The 13363-nt window shown below is 48.8% G+C and overlaps 1 protein-coding gene across 5 annotated transcripts in view; it reads right to left on the reverse strand.

Moving 5' to 3' along the window:
* PRDM11 (PR/SET domain 11) overlaps window positions 1-13363 on the reverse strand; it is an 87197-nt gene that overhangs the window by 9384 nt on the left and 64450 nt on the right. For 4 of the 5 annotated variants that reach the window (XM_033120112.1, XM_033120113.1, XM_033120110.1 and 1 more), the window contains exons 6-7: window positions 5535-5722; window positions 929-1555 (exon numbers count right to left, since the gene is read on the reverse strand). In XM_033120112.1, the coding sequence (XP_032976003.1) occupies window positions 929-1555; window positions 5535-5722 (815 nt within the window). The remainder of the gene's footprint in view (window positions 1-928; window positions 1556-5534; window positions 5723-13363) is intronic. The other variant, XM_033120114.1, reaches the window with a different exon arrangement.

Below are 13363 nucleotides of genomic sequence, written 5' to 3' on the forward strand. Positions count from 1 at the left end.
GGACTCATTTGTCCCACACCTAACGCAGTCTGGGGAGGCGTGCTGCCCTCAAATAAAGCTACCGCGTTTCCCCGAAAATAAGACCAGGTCTTATATTAAGGTTTGCTCCAAAAGACGCATTAGGGCTTGTGTTCCGGGGATGTCGTCCTGAAAAATCATGCTAGGGCTTATTTTCCTGTTAGGTCTTATTTTCGGGGAAACACGGTAGCTTTGGCATGGCCCTGGGTTATTTCAGGATCAGAACACAGTTTAGTTAAGATGCATGCTTTGAATATCTGAAACACCTCATTCTGAGCTCAGGGATGTGGTTAAAATAGGAAGTGCTATGTAAATACTCTAACTCAGCTGCAGACGTGTACTGAAAAAACCTTCCTCACTGTCAACAGCTCTACAAGACCCAGGCAGATCCAGGACAGGGCAGGGGCATGAAGCTGAACCCCCTAAATCCCAGTTCTTCTGAGACTCCAGGCAGGGAGAGGGGCCATGTATGGCAGAACAGCAATTCAGGAAGAGAAGAATGAGGCTTTGTTCCTGGACTGAGTTGGGGAAGGCCGGGAGCTCTTCCTGACAGGGCACCCTGCTTGGGACTGAGCAGAGAGAAAGATTGGGTTTAGAAGTCGGGCTTTGGGGTCAGACACCACTAGGGCCACCAGAGAAAGGCAACGGGTCAAGAACACAGCACACACCCCTTCTGCAGCGGAACTTCCTTTATTGACAAGGAGAATACAGGGCAAGACATGAAGCACTCACTGGAACTGCAAAGTAGCCTGTCAGAGGCAGGCAACTGAGGGCGCAGGCTGCAGCCAGAGCTCACCTCCGAGTCACGTGCCTCAGGTCTCCCCGAAGGTGGTTCCAGCAGCGAGTGCCAAGCCACCCTCACACTGCCCACCGTGTGTTCTTCCCTCCGACAACATCCACACTGACTTACCTGCAGGATCTGAGAACTCTGGGAGCTCCAGTACCTGTGCTGGCAATACGGGGGGCTCAGGAAGCTTCCCAGACTTAAGCATGTCTAGTTCTGCCTGGAGTTCCCGGACCTTCTTCTTTAGGCGAATACAGTTAGGGCAAAAGGAGGTGGTGGGAAGCTCGTGAGGGTCGGATGCAAGGGAGGCTTCGGCGGGACTATCAGCCTTGAATGATGACGGCTCCTCTTCTTCATCCTCCAATGGGCCTGGCTCTGTAGAAGCCCCTTGAGGGGTCTTCCAGTCCACTTCCCCCTGGGTCCGGCTGACATTCTGCACACCATGCGACATGGTCATTGCACACCGACCGTAGGCATCGTCCTGATATTTGGGGACCTTCCTGATGACCAGCGAGGTGCTCAGTGCCAGCTGGTGGGCTTCCACATTTGCAGATTCCAATGAGGCCTCCAACACATCCTTGAAAATGAGGTCAATCTTCTTCTTCTTGGCCTGGGGGTGCACATCCCCCTCGTCAAAGCCACGCTTGTAGGGACTTTTGCCCTGTCTCAACACGGGGAGCTGAATGGGACCCCTCAAGTCCTCTGGGTCATCCAGAGCCTGCTCAGACTTCTCCCTCTGCAACCGCTTCTCTCCTAGGAAGGAAAACCAGGGTGTGAGGAAGTGGGGAAGAGCCCCGAGTGGAGAAACCAGCAGAAAAACAAAGCAGGCCTCCAGTTAGGAAGTCGCTTGACACATCCCTCTGGGTGGCCTCGTGGGGCAGGTGTGACAAAAAAGGGAGAGGCAGGTCACTTGGTGGATCGTGGGGTCTGGAGGACCCAAAAAAGCAAGAAGAATCCTTTTTAAAGAGGCTGTTTTCCATGGAGTCTTATGTATATAAGCTCTACGTTTATAAGTTGAGAGAATGCTATAGGGGAGGGTAGCTCTTGCAAAGGTACTTGCTATCCTGTCGCCCTAGAAGATGACATCCTACCCAATCAAATGAGTGGTCAGTAACATGCCTGAGAGCTAAGTGCGTATGGATTTCCCACCCGTCTAGGCTTCTTGTCCAGTCCTAGCAATTAGAAGGTGGCTGCTTCGACTTGGTAAAAGGTACACACAAAACACCGAGTCCCACTCCTTCCTCCTCCTTCACTCTGGAGACAGCCCACTTAGGGCAAGGTCCACCTATGGCAACTGGCCTTTCTAATTCTCCCAGTAACCAGAAGACTAGGAGTACGTGAGAAAGCATGACCTGAACCTCTGAGGTTCTCACTGACAACTAAGGCAGGAAGACAACGGAAGACGGAGAATCCTCCAGTTGCTGTGGGCTCCAAGACGGCAGCCTCCAACAAGATAAAGAACCACGCGACCACATTGACCCAAAGCATTCTCACAATATAGCTGTGTTTCCTTACCTAACGATGCAAAGAACGTTTCCTTTTCTATTTCTTTCGATCACGTACATGACTTCAAAAAACTTTGGTGAGCTCCCCAACAGTAAATTATTTTAGCCCAATTCTTTAAAGGAACCAACAGTTTCATGGATGACTGCAGAAGTGCAAATGCTGCCTGGAGGGACAGATTGCTAAGGGGGAACCTCAGAAGTTCCTGACAGCAGCCTGTGGCGCTAGGGAATCTCAGACTTCCTAGGTCTGGGGTGGAGCCTGGGAGATGTAACTCTAAGCAAAGGCATAACCGGAATGAATATATGTTGCAATTAGGCTTCTGATCACTGCATTTGTGAAAGGCCTCTGAGCAAAGGCTGAGGCATTGCCGTGTGCAATCCAGATGACCCACGCAGTGACCAAGGCTTCCCACAGCTGGCCTGGGCTGCTGTGCCCTGGTCCACGTATGACTCCAGCTTTCCTGAAGGCAGCAGCACAAAAGCAAGTAACCTATTCAGGATGCCCCTTTTGTGTCTTCACATGAATGCTTAGGGAACGACCTTATCTCTAAGGCTCCCGAAACTGAGGTGGCTCCACGCAACGTGCACTGCTATAACAATTGAGGGGCGAAATGGGTGATGAAGGGAACTTTTTAAAAATGCAACATATTTATACAGATCAGATATGACACTTGCCCATTCAGAATCTCTAAAAGTCAACGTCTGCCCTTTCACTTTCTAGCAGACCAATCAGGCCGCAAACAGCTGAGGATAACCGGAGCTCAAGGCTCCTCATCACCAGGGATTCCTCGTGCCTCTCTGCTCAGAGACCAGGTAATTCGAATGTCCCAGGATGAGCGAGAGGCCTCTTTGGACTCCAGGCTTCCAGAAAAATCCATGGGTCACAAAAGACCTTTAAGCATTATGAAATTGAGTCTAAAGCCTCCATACAACATGGAGGGAAACACCACAAAGTAAATTAATGACTCAAAGTCGATCAAATAACATAAATTCTTTGACTATACGCATTAGATGTATCCGATTCTTAAAAGATAACCACAAAGGAATAATTTATACTCGCTTCAGGAAGCAGTTCTGGGCTCCAACTAATGTCCCTACTTAAAAAGAACGAGTAACTCAGGGCTCCAGCCTCCAATTATGAAGACGCTTCCTTCCATGCAAGACCTTAAGTGACTGAACGTGGGGGATCCCCCTTCCAGAGCAGGACTGGCACACAGACTAAGACACCACTACCCATTTCCAGAGTTTGCCAAAAGTACAGGCTACAGAGACACATGTCTAAAGGCCACTGAGCTCCATAACTGCTCCCAAGGGCTTCAGAACCAAGCACAGCCACTGCTCAGACCCTGCCCCATAGTGGTTTTCAGTTTCCTTCCTGTTTCCTACTTCTCAGTCTGGCCAGAAATAGACCCTCCTTCGTCCTGTATCTTCCCATGTCTTGGTGTATCTCATTTCAAGTCTGTCTGCCACCCTCCTTTGAACCTGAAAGCTCACTCCCTCCTCTGAGCATTCCTTCCTCTTGGGTCTCAGGGCTCTCTGAGGGTGACGCATCTTGAGGTGCTTTGGAGAAGACACTGGGGTGAGGGAGGAGGACATTACAAATCCAGAAGAATTCAAAAAAATTATGGCCAAGGGATGGAACCTGTGTCCTCAGATATGACTTCTCTTGGTTTTCTTTTCTTCTGGTGGTATGATTCTTTTGGAGACTTCTTGGCTGTCTTCATTCATTTCTTCTTTTATCCATTCGACAAAGATTTATTGAGCACCTACTATGTATCAGATGCTTTTACAGAAGGCATCTCCAGAGGTCAAATGGAAACCATCGCAATCTCATCATGGAAACATGCCTTCCCAAGTGAAATCAGCATGGGCCCAACCCCCAGATCCGAAGAAGATAAGAGACGAGTATATCTATTGGGTCTCCTCTCACTGCCCATCCAATCACCAGATACCTTTTACCAAGTCAGGCAGCCGCTGTGCACTCAATGTCCATAATCTGCTTTGTTCTGTTTTGTTTTTAAAGATAACTTAATTTCAGTGGATCACTCCCACCCCCTTTTCATCTTCTCCACTCATATTTCAAATGAAGTTTTATTTCCAAGAAGAAGGTTGAGCAGGAATATGATACGTTAGGGCTTGGGTATAGCTTTGTTTCCTGGGACCAAATGGACTCTGGGTCTTTGGCTGTGTGGGTTTAGTGCAAGGAAGGTGCCATGGAAAGAAGGACCTGAATGTACCAGTTTGCCCTGGCCAGGCCGAGGATGGAGTAAAGAGGCAAAGGGTGAGGGGCTGGAGAGTATTTAGAATCACTCTCAAATGACTCATGAGAATGGAGCCTGGATGGACATCTCACCCACCAGGCCACCACCCACACCTAAGGAATCTCAGACCACACCTAAGGTCACCTTCCAACCTTCTCATCCTAACAGATATTGTTTTTTGTTTTTTTTTTTTTTACAACATATCATTAGAACTTCTAGAAATGAGACCAGGAGGAAGGAGGGAGGCCATATAACATTATTAGGTTAGAGTTTAGAGCCTGGACTCGACAGTTATGGGTTAGAAACCCAGATCTGCCCTTCCTAGCCATGTGACCCTGGGTGAGTCACTGTATTTCTCCGATGCTGTTTCTATGTTTATAAGATGCAGATAATAATCCACATGGGGTTGTTAGTATTAAAAGTCTACAACTCAGGGCTTACAATGGTCAAGATAGATATTGCTCTAAATGTGTTCTATTACCCAGCTAACTCAGCACCAGGAAAGTACTACTGTTGTCATGGTTACAGGGGACACCGTAGAACACCTGCTTAGCACATATCAAGTCCTTAGTAAATGTTACCTATTATTGCAGCAGTAGCAGTTTATAACATCTCTCCATCAATTTGGTGGTGGTGGGGCGGGAAGAGAATAGGATCAATTTTGATTGAACTCATGTACTCGGCTCTGGGGACTTGTCTCTTCCCCTGATACTCTGAAATGTCTGTAATAGGGTTTCTGAGACTGTTTCTTAGGGAGGAGAACACACTGTGGTGCTGGAGACCTTGCCCAGAGCTGCTGCTCAGACCTGGACCTTCTGTTCATCCGAGTCTCTCTGGGTCTCCCCATTGCTGATATACTGTTATTTCGCATTGGTTTTCTTAGGATGCTTCGAGAGAAGCATTCCCGGCCTCTGTTGGGGCTTGGCGGCGGCGGGCGTGACCCTCACCTCCAGTGTGGGCACTCACCTCTGGCCAGATTTCGGTGGATGGTTTCCTGGGACATGCTGTGCAGGCGCTTCATATAGTCCTCGCTGTACCAGACCCGCAGCCGCTCCCCGGGCCGGATGTCCCGGCAGGCCCGGAAGTAGATGTGCTCGCTGTGCTGGAACGCCAACAGGTTCTGCTCCCTCTCCTCCCGGGAGATGACCACGTACCTGGGGGCGAGGGGGACAGGTGAGAATGCATGGGCCACACCTTGGTGGTGCTGGGCACGGTGTTGGTCCAGTGATGGTAGTTAGAACACGTGGACATGTGCAAAAGTGTACAGGGTTGCTGCCCTGCCGAGGAAAGGAAAGCCAGCTAGAGCCAGTCCCTTGTCTCAATACCACTGTTTTGTGTGACCTTGAGCAAATCTCTGAATCTTTAAGACTCTCAGTTTTTCTGAGACCGGAAATGACTACCTCCTTGCCTAACTCTCAGGTTCTACTAAATACAAGATTCAACGCCAGATGTAAAGGAGATTGGAAAACTGAGAGATCATCCTGTCTACTGACCACCAACTTTTAACCACAGGGATCCCCTGACACCCGCGGGCCTCTGATGGTGGAGAGGATGGAGTCCATGACCCATTTTTGGTATTGCACAAAACCTAGCAGAAATAGTCCATGTGACAAGGGTGACCAAGAGGTCAATTAATAAATACTAAAGATCAAAATCTTTTCAAATAGCAGGTAGACAGAAGAGAAGGTAAATAAGAGGCAAGGAAAAGTTAGCAACCACTGGTTAATCTAAGTTATTTTAAGGTAAGGAAACTGAGGCTTTGAGAAGCTAAGTGACTTGCCCAAGGTCACATAACTAATAAATGGGAGATAGAGCTTTGAGGTCTGTGCTTTTCCCACTAGAACTCATAGCTCCTGTGTGTGCATGTTCAGCAATGCCCAGATAACCTTTAAAGTTCTGTCAAATCCTCAGAATCTATGGCCCTCGTCCATTCTCCCTGAAATGATAATTCTAACAGTCCAAAAGCTGAGATGACATAACATCTGCAGAGAAGTAGAGGAGGACATATCAAAAGGGCAAGAGGAAAATATGTGGAGTTTTAGGGTTTGGTGCTACACCAGCGTCTAGGAAATTTGTAGTCAAAAATAAACTTCTTTTCCTTATGCTATGATTTGTCTCAAAAGCCAGTAAAGAAATAAAAGTCTGTCTGACTGGTAAAGTCCAAAGTATTATATTAGGAGCAGTCCGGGGAAAACAATAATTCACAGAAAAAATCCAAATGGGTTATGAACACATGAAAAGTATTCAGCATCATTAATAAGAAATGCAAAGTAGCACATTATCTCATTGGCACAACATTTTTCTTAATGATATCTGTATTGGTAAAGGTGGCGAGAAAAGAGCCTTCATATTCATGGTGGTAACAGTGGTGAATAAACTGGCCCAACCCTTGGGGAAATAATTGGCAATAGGAACTCGAACAAGTATTTGTACATCTGTTCATCAGCATTATTCACAATAGTCAAAAGGTAGAAGCAACCCAACTGTCCAGTAATGGATGAATTTGATAAACAAAATGTGGTCTATACATTCCATGGACTATTATTCAGCCATAAGAAGAAGGACATTCTGACATATGCCACATGAATGGACCTTGAAGACACGTACTAAATGAAATAAGCTCGTCATGAAATGACAAATACTGTATGATTCCACGAATAGGAGGTACTTGTATGAGTAGTCAAATTCATAGACAGAGAAAGAAGAATGGTGGGTGACAGGGGCTGGGGGGTGGGAGCAGGTAATGGGGAGACTGTTTAATGGCTATTGTTTCAGCTGAGGAAGATGAAGAAAGTTCTGGAGGTGGATGGTGGTGATGGCTGCACAACAATGTGAATATACTTAATGCCACTGAACTGTACACTTAAAAATGGTTAAAAGGGTAAATGTTGTTGTGTCTTTACCACAATTTTGAAAAATTTATTAGAAAAGAACACTAAAATGCGGACCAAGAACACAAGCCCTGCATACCACTATGCTGCCTGTATACTGTTCAGAATAGTGCAAAAGCCGAAACATTAAAACATCTAATACAGACAAATGATTTAATAAACCGTGGTATATTTGTACGATGGAATGTTACTCATCTATAGAAAAACGTTTTCAAAGGATTGGTCACGACATGGAAAAATGGTTCTGATATAATGCAGAGTGAGGACAACAGGTCTAAAAGCTATTTATATTATGGTTCCAATCATGCTTTGAAAACAAGCCTCAGCAAACTACTTGAAGGAAATATACCAGTGTTTCAATGGTGATTATCCATTACAGGTGGATTAACTTCTTTGTAATTTTTTGTACTTTTCCATGTTTTCCTTCATAAGCAATTATTACTGTTACTCCCACTCCCATCCCTAAAAAAAGAAAAGATGTCTATGAACGCCGGTTCTAGTACAGGGTGGCAGCGGTGGCAGTGACAGCAGCCAGCAGCATTTCGAATCTACATTCCCGGTGCCCCAGGCATAGCACCCCTCACATACATCCTGCCCCTTCTCTAGACAGTCCCTTGGGCCCTCTGCCCTGCTCAGTCCTGGAGGAGGCTGTGACCTTACAAGGGGAACCACTCGAGCCTACGGACCTATTATGACAACAGGGTGTAGCAGACCCTGGGGAGTGGGGAGCAAGGAGGATGGAAGAATAAACACTAGCTTTGGCTGCTTCCCCCCTTTGAGAGAAGTGAGTCATGAGCTCCACTCGGAGGGTGTTGGATGTGCAAGATTTATGGCATTTAGAGCCCCAGAACTTGCTTTTGTCCAGGATCTTAGCCCTCACGCATCTTGTGTTCTCGTCAGCAGCCAACATGAGGGTCGATCTCCCTGAACTGTGGAGACAATACTGTGACCTCTGACACCCAGCCATGATGTTATTAACAAAGAACTCAGGGAAAAGGAAAAGAAGACCCCTGGCCCAGAGAAGTCTCCAAATGAATACTTCCCAATCTCAACTCTCCAATTGCAAGAGTCTTGCCTTTTTTCCATATCTGAGATATCTTCTGAATGTGCAAAATGTTTCCTAGTGCTCAATTTAATGTGAGTCTTGCATTTGACATCCAAAATTTATCAACCTTGCAGGTAGCATTGAACAGAACTGAGGTAGACCCAAGCTTTCCTACACCCAGATACAGAAGGCAAACCATTCATTCATCTTTTTCCTCACAAGATTCACTTGCATCACAGAATATAAGGAAAGAATACAGGCCTTTCTTTTTTCAGTTTCTAAACAGCCATCAAGCTCTAAAGACTGGAATTCTTTTCCCTGGCACTCAACTTTAAGAGAAAAAGAGATGAGGAATATGTAACTATCAGGGATTTATTCTAAAGAGCAACTTCTAAAGTACGTCAGAAGGTTTAGAAAGATTCGATTTCCCTTTCCACCTGCTGGTGTTTTCCTACCCCCAAATAATCAATATTTAGGAAGAGAACCCCAAATCTTTGTACCCATCACAAAGTAGCTTCAAAGACAGATCAGAATTTGTTCAACATCTGGTTGTTTTGAAATTTGGTATTTGAAATATGATCTATACGGCAACTCTCAGCGAATCATAACAACCCATTCCCGAGAAGATGTTTACGCTAAATAATTTCTGAGGCAAAGCTAAGTGGAGCTAGTTAAATCCCAACATCAATTACTGTACCTCTAACCAGGTCTTGCCCTTTTACGTATTCTGCAGTAACACCCCATGGCTTGACCCACTCCCAGAACCCTTCCATGCCCACACGACAATCCCTTTATGAAGAACCATGCTGGTCCCATTCCATGGCCGCAGGTGAGCAAGAGCCCTCCCTGGCACATAAAGCTTCCAGGGAGTGACAATCTTTCTATTTGTTGAGTCTCCAGTCACTATCTCGTTGGAGAGAAGTCAGAAGGGAAGTAGAAAATGCCTAGCACAGGCTGCTCTGCAAATGTCAGTGCTCCTTTGATAGCATTTCAAATCACAGCCACAGAGTTGGGGACCTTTGAAGCAATCAAAGGGGTGGGTGGTGTGGGAGGGTGTGTTATGGACTGAACCTTTCATGATGAGAATGCATTGTTTTTTATTCTGACCTCTTCACTAACTTTGGGTACTGGATAGATAAGACACTAAGACCACACATCTCAGACCTTAACCACTGTGTCTTATCAAATGCACCATATTTTATAGCTGGGTCAGGAAATGACTACCAATTCCAACCCAAGTGAGAAAATAACCCACGGGGTGTCCATTTTATTGGAGGGGAAAGATAAAGCCCAGGCGCAGACACTCCTGTGGGTATATGTCTCCGATGGAAAAGCTGCTGCACTTGTCACAGAGGCAGAAATGGGAAAAGACTGACCGAGGAGAGGTTGGACTGTATGTTCCCACATGCATTTAGGTCTTGGGCTGGGAGGGTCTTTGGGTCATGTATCCATCTGGTTTCTGATAAAACATCACCCAGCTGGTCCTTGGCATGGCTGGAGGCCTCAGACTCTTAGAAGGGACTTCCCTATCTCAGGTTGAAATTGGCTGTCCATTCATTTCCATCCACTGGCCCCATTTCACCTTCCTGTTTTGATGTGCTAGCCCCACAGTCTCCACTCAAGCCAAGAATAAGAAACTGAAATCTTTTCCATCTGAAGTTGACCAGTGTTTTCATCTCTCTGTCCCCTCTGCTTTCAACTTGACCCCTTCACTCCTCAGACCCAGAGAGGCCAGCCATCACTGCTTAGTACCTTGACTTTGAGGGCAAAGACGCCAGGCTCAGTTTCACAGCATCTTTGCATCTCCTGGAAATCGATTATCTTGATTTCCACGGCCATGATATTTTGACCAAGAACGGCAAAGGATGACCTAGATTCCAAGAGATCAAAGGCAGGCTGGAACCTTCCAGAATGGGGATGAATCCCTGATCAGGACTTGGGGGTTTCCTGCTTGGGAGAACCTCTCTGTGTGACTGGCAGTAAGCCAGGGCAATGTGCCTGTTAGGAGGCCCCCTCCCTGCTGAGGAGACCCCCCAAGAGAAGCCAGAGGAAGCTGCTTCAGTTACTTTGAGAAGCCTCAACTCTAGGTGGGCAGGGACTTGCCTATGACACCGATACCTGGATCAGTGGGGAGGTATCCAAAGAAAGCGCATGCCTCAGGGTACTCCCTGATGTACATGGCAAATGGATAGCCCCTGCCCCTTCTGGAGTCTCCTGCCAGAAATGGTGATTTTTTTTTTTTCCAGGATCCCTAATTTACTTTTGGGGAATAAAAGGTAAAATTCATTTAGCAACATCTCACTTTTGATATGCAGAGAAATTAAATGTAGCAGAATGGTTTCATATGTGGATGCTGTGCCTCCCTCAGGCCATCAATTCCTTTCCTTTCCTCTAAGGGCCTTGCGTGGTGCTGAATAGAGGGCATCTGAGAGCTTATGGGAAATGCCAGGGGCACTTGAGCCCCTCTCGCCAGCACGCTTTCCCTTAGTCATCTAACCCCTGCTTTGGGGGCCTTGAGATTTTCACAGGAAGCAAAGAAAGAGAATACAGACCAAAGAAAGATCCTGGAGACTGGGTGTGTTCCAAGTGTGAGATAAATTTCTTTTTATTGCCATCTTAACAAAAATACTTGGGAAGGCAATCTTTGATTCCAGCATCGAAGGGCCGGGCAATGCCAGGCAATAATCAAGCCATTGGGCTGTTGGACAGGGGAGTGAGTGGTCAGTTTGGGGGAGCGGGAACCCCCAAAGAACCACAGAATGAGGAGATGAAGTCAAGGCCACGGGGACATTGCAGTTGCCCTCCAGTCTCCCTACAAGGAACAAAGCTTGGTCTGGGTTTAGAAGCAGCACTCTAGGAACGGCCAGGCAGGCACTGGGTATAGCAGTCCTCCGAGCCCCACTATGGCTCTGGAGGCAGGTGTGGGAGGGTGGGGGGCTGGGGTATGAGAGTTTCTGCCAGGGTCAGCCTTAGGCCAGGGAGCAAAGAAGACACAGAGCTGAGCTGCACCCATGTCAAAGCTAAGCTTGCATCTGCCACCCCCACCTCTCCCTAACTCTAAGAACCTGGCTCTCTCCCCACACTCCAACACGAAACATGAAGCTACAGATCTGTGTAGAAAATGCATATGCAGCCCAAGCAAGCAGAGGCGAGGCATGCTGGAACCTGGAACGGACAGGAGCCCTGCTGGGCTCTGGGTTCTTTTAGAAGCCAGAGGAGGGGTCTCCTTCTGGATCCTGAGACTGGGACCCTGCCTCTCCCCAGCCACTGGCTGTCAGCCTTCATGCCAGGGCAGGGTGAGTGGACTCACCTTCTAACTGCTGCTGCTGCCCCCCAACTGGCACTCAGGAGAGCTGAGGCAGGGCAGGCAAGGAGCAATACCCTTCCCAACTCCAGATCTGGCCTCCCGCAGGGGAGCCGAAAAATCCACAGACCTGGCTTCCAGTCCTGCTCCCCCCCTCCCCGCCCCCAACTGCTGTGTCATTTGTCATCTATGAAATGCAGATGATAATGGCAATCATGAGGATAATAATTCCCGACTTGGCTGCCTCTCGGCTGTCCTGAGAACCCACTGAGATCGCACACCTGCAGTGCAGGGAAAAGCATCCAGTGCTCTCACTAAGAACGCCAGGTAGTCTTCTCCTTCCTCCGACGTCATCCCATTCTTCTTCCCACTCCACAAAAGGCAAGCACAGCAGCTGAGCACACGCACACAGGAGGGTAAGCAGAAGGCCAAGGCAGGGGCACCACCTGCCAGGGCCGTGGCCCTGGGGGAAGGGAGGACAGACCCCTCCTGGAAGGGCTGAGCTCCAGCTGCCCATCCTCAGGCCTTGCCCCCTTCAAAAGCAGTAGAATTAGGGCCTGGGAGGCTGACGCAGCAGCCCTGAGGATGGAAAGCAGGATTCCATTCGGATGCTCCTCATGCTTGTTCCCCTCTTCCCTGCAAGGCCTGCTGCCATGGGGTGCAGACCAAAAGGAGGCTGAGCCTCCAGGCCAAGCACGCATCAAGCAGGGAGCTTTTCCTGCATCTTGAGCCTCTGCCAAAGATGAGAGAGTGGGGCTGAATACATGCTCTGCTAGAGCCCAGGGCAGCTGGCCTGCACTCGGTGAGGAGACGGCAGTCCCCCCAACACCCCATAAGGGTTATCAGTCCTGGACACAAGAGATTGGCCCCTGTCTCGAGGCCCGACACCCTCCGCCAGCTCTCTTCCTCCCAGAGCACACCGGCCGGGTTAGAAATTGTGCTTTCTCTTCCGAGACCTGGTAGTCCGTGTGGGGACTGGTGCTGGGACCGGTGTTGGGGGAGCCTCGGCCTGGGGGGTAGAGCCCATGGGGGCGGCCCCGTCCGGCCCCCGCTGAGATGCCTGAAGCCCATCCCGGATCTCTGTCAGCGTCTGGCACATCTGACTGACACGGCTGGTCAGCTCGGCCATGGCCTGGCTGATGACGTGCATGCTGCTTGCCATGTCCCGGTGCACAGTCACCAGCTGCTGGCAGAACTGCTGGAACATCTCAGTCTGCTGGGTGTGGGCGTGGAGAAGCTGCCAGTCAAGGCCCACGCTGGGCGGGTTGGGGTGCGGCCGAGGGGTCCTGCAGGTGGCCTGGGCCTGGGTCGAGGGCCGGGGCAGGGTCTCTGGCTTGGGGCCCACCATCTCGGACTGGTCTGAGGAGGAGGAGGAGCGGAGCAGGGTGGGCCTGGCCAGGCGGGCCTCTTCTTCCAGTGACCGCTGCAGGGGCACCCGCAGAGGCTGCCTCGAGGGCCCAGGGGCCTCCTCATCTTCATCATCTTGGGGGACAGAAACAATGAAGGGCAAATGATTACAACAGGGAGAAAGGAGGCAGCCCTGGGCTTGGCTTCA

This window comes from Rhinolophus ferrumequinum, chromosome 11 (assembly GCF_004115265.2).
Source record: "Rhinolophus ferrumequinum isolate MPI-CBG mRhiFer1 chromosome 11, mRhiFer1_v1.p, whole genome shotgun sequence".
Taxonomy (NCBI): domain Eukaryota; kingdom Metazoa; phylum Chordata; class Mammalia; order Chiroptera; family Rhinolophidae; genus Rhinolophus; species Rhinolophus ferrumequinum.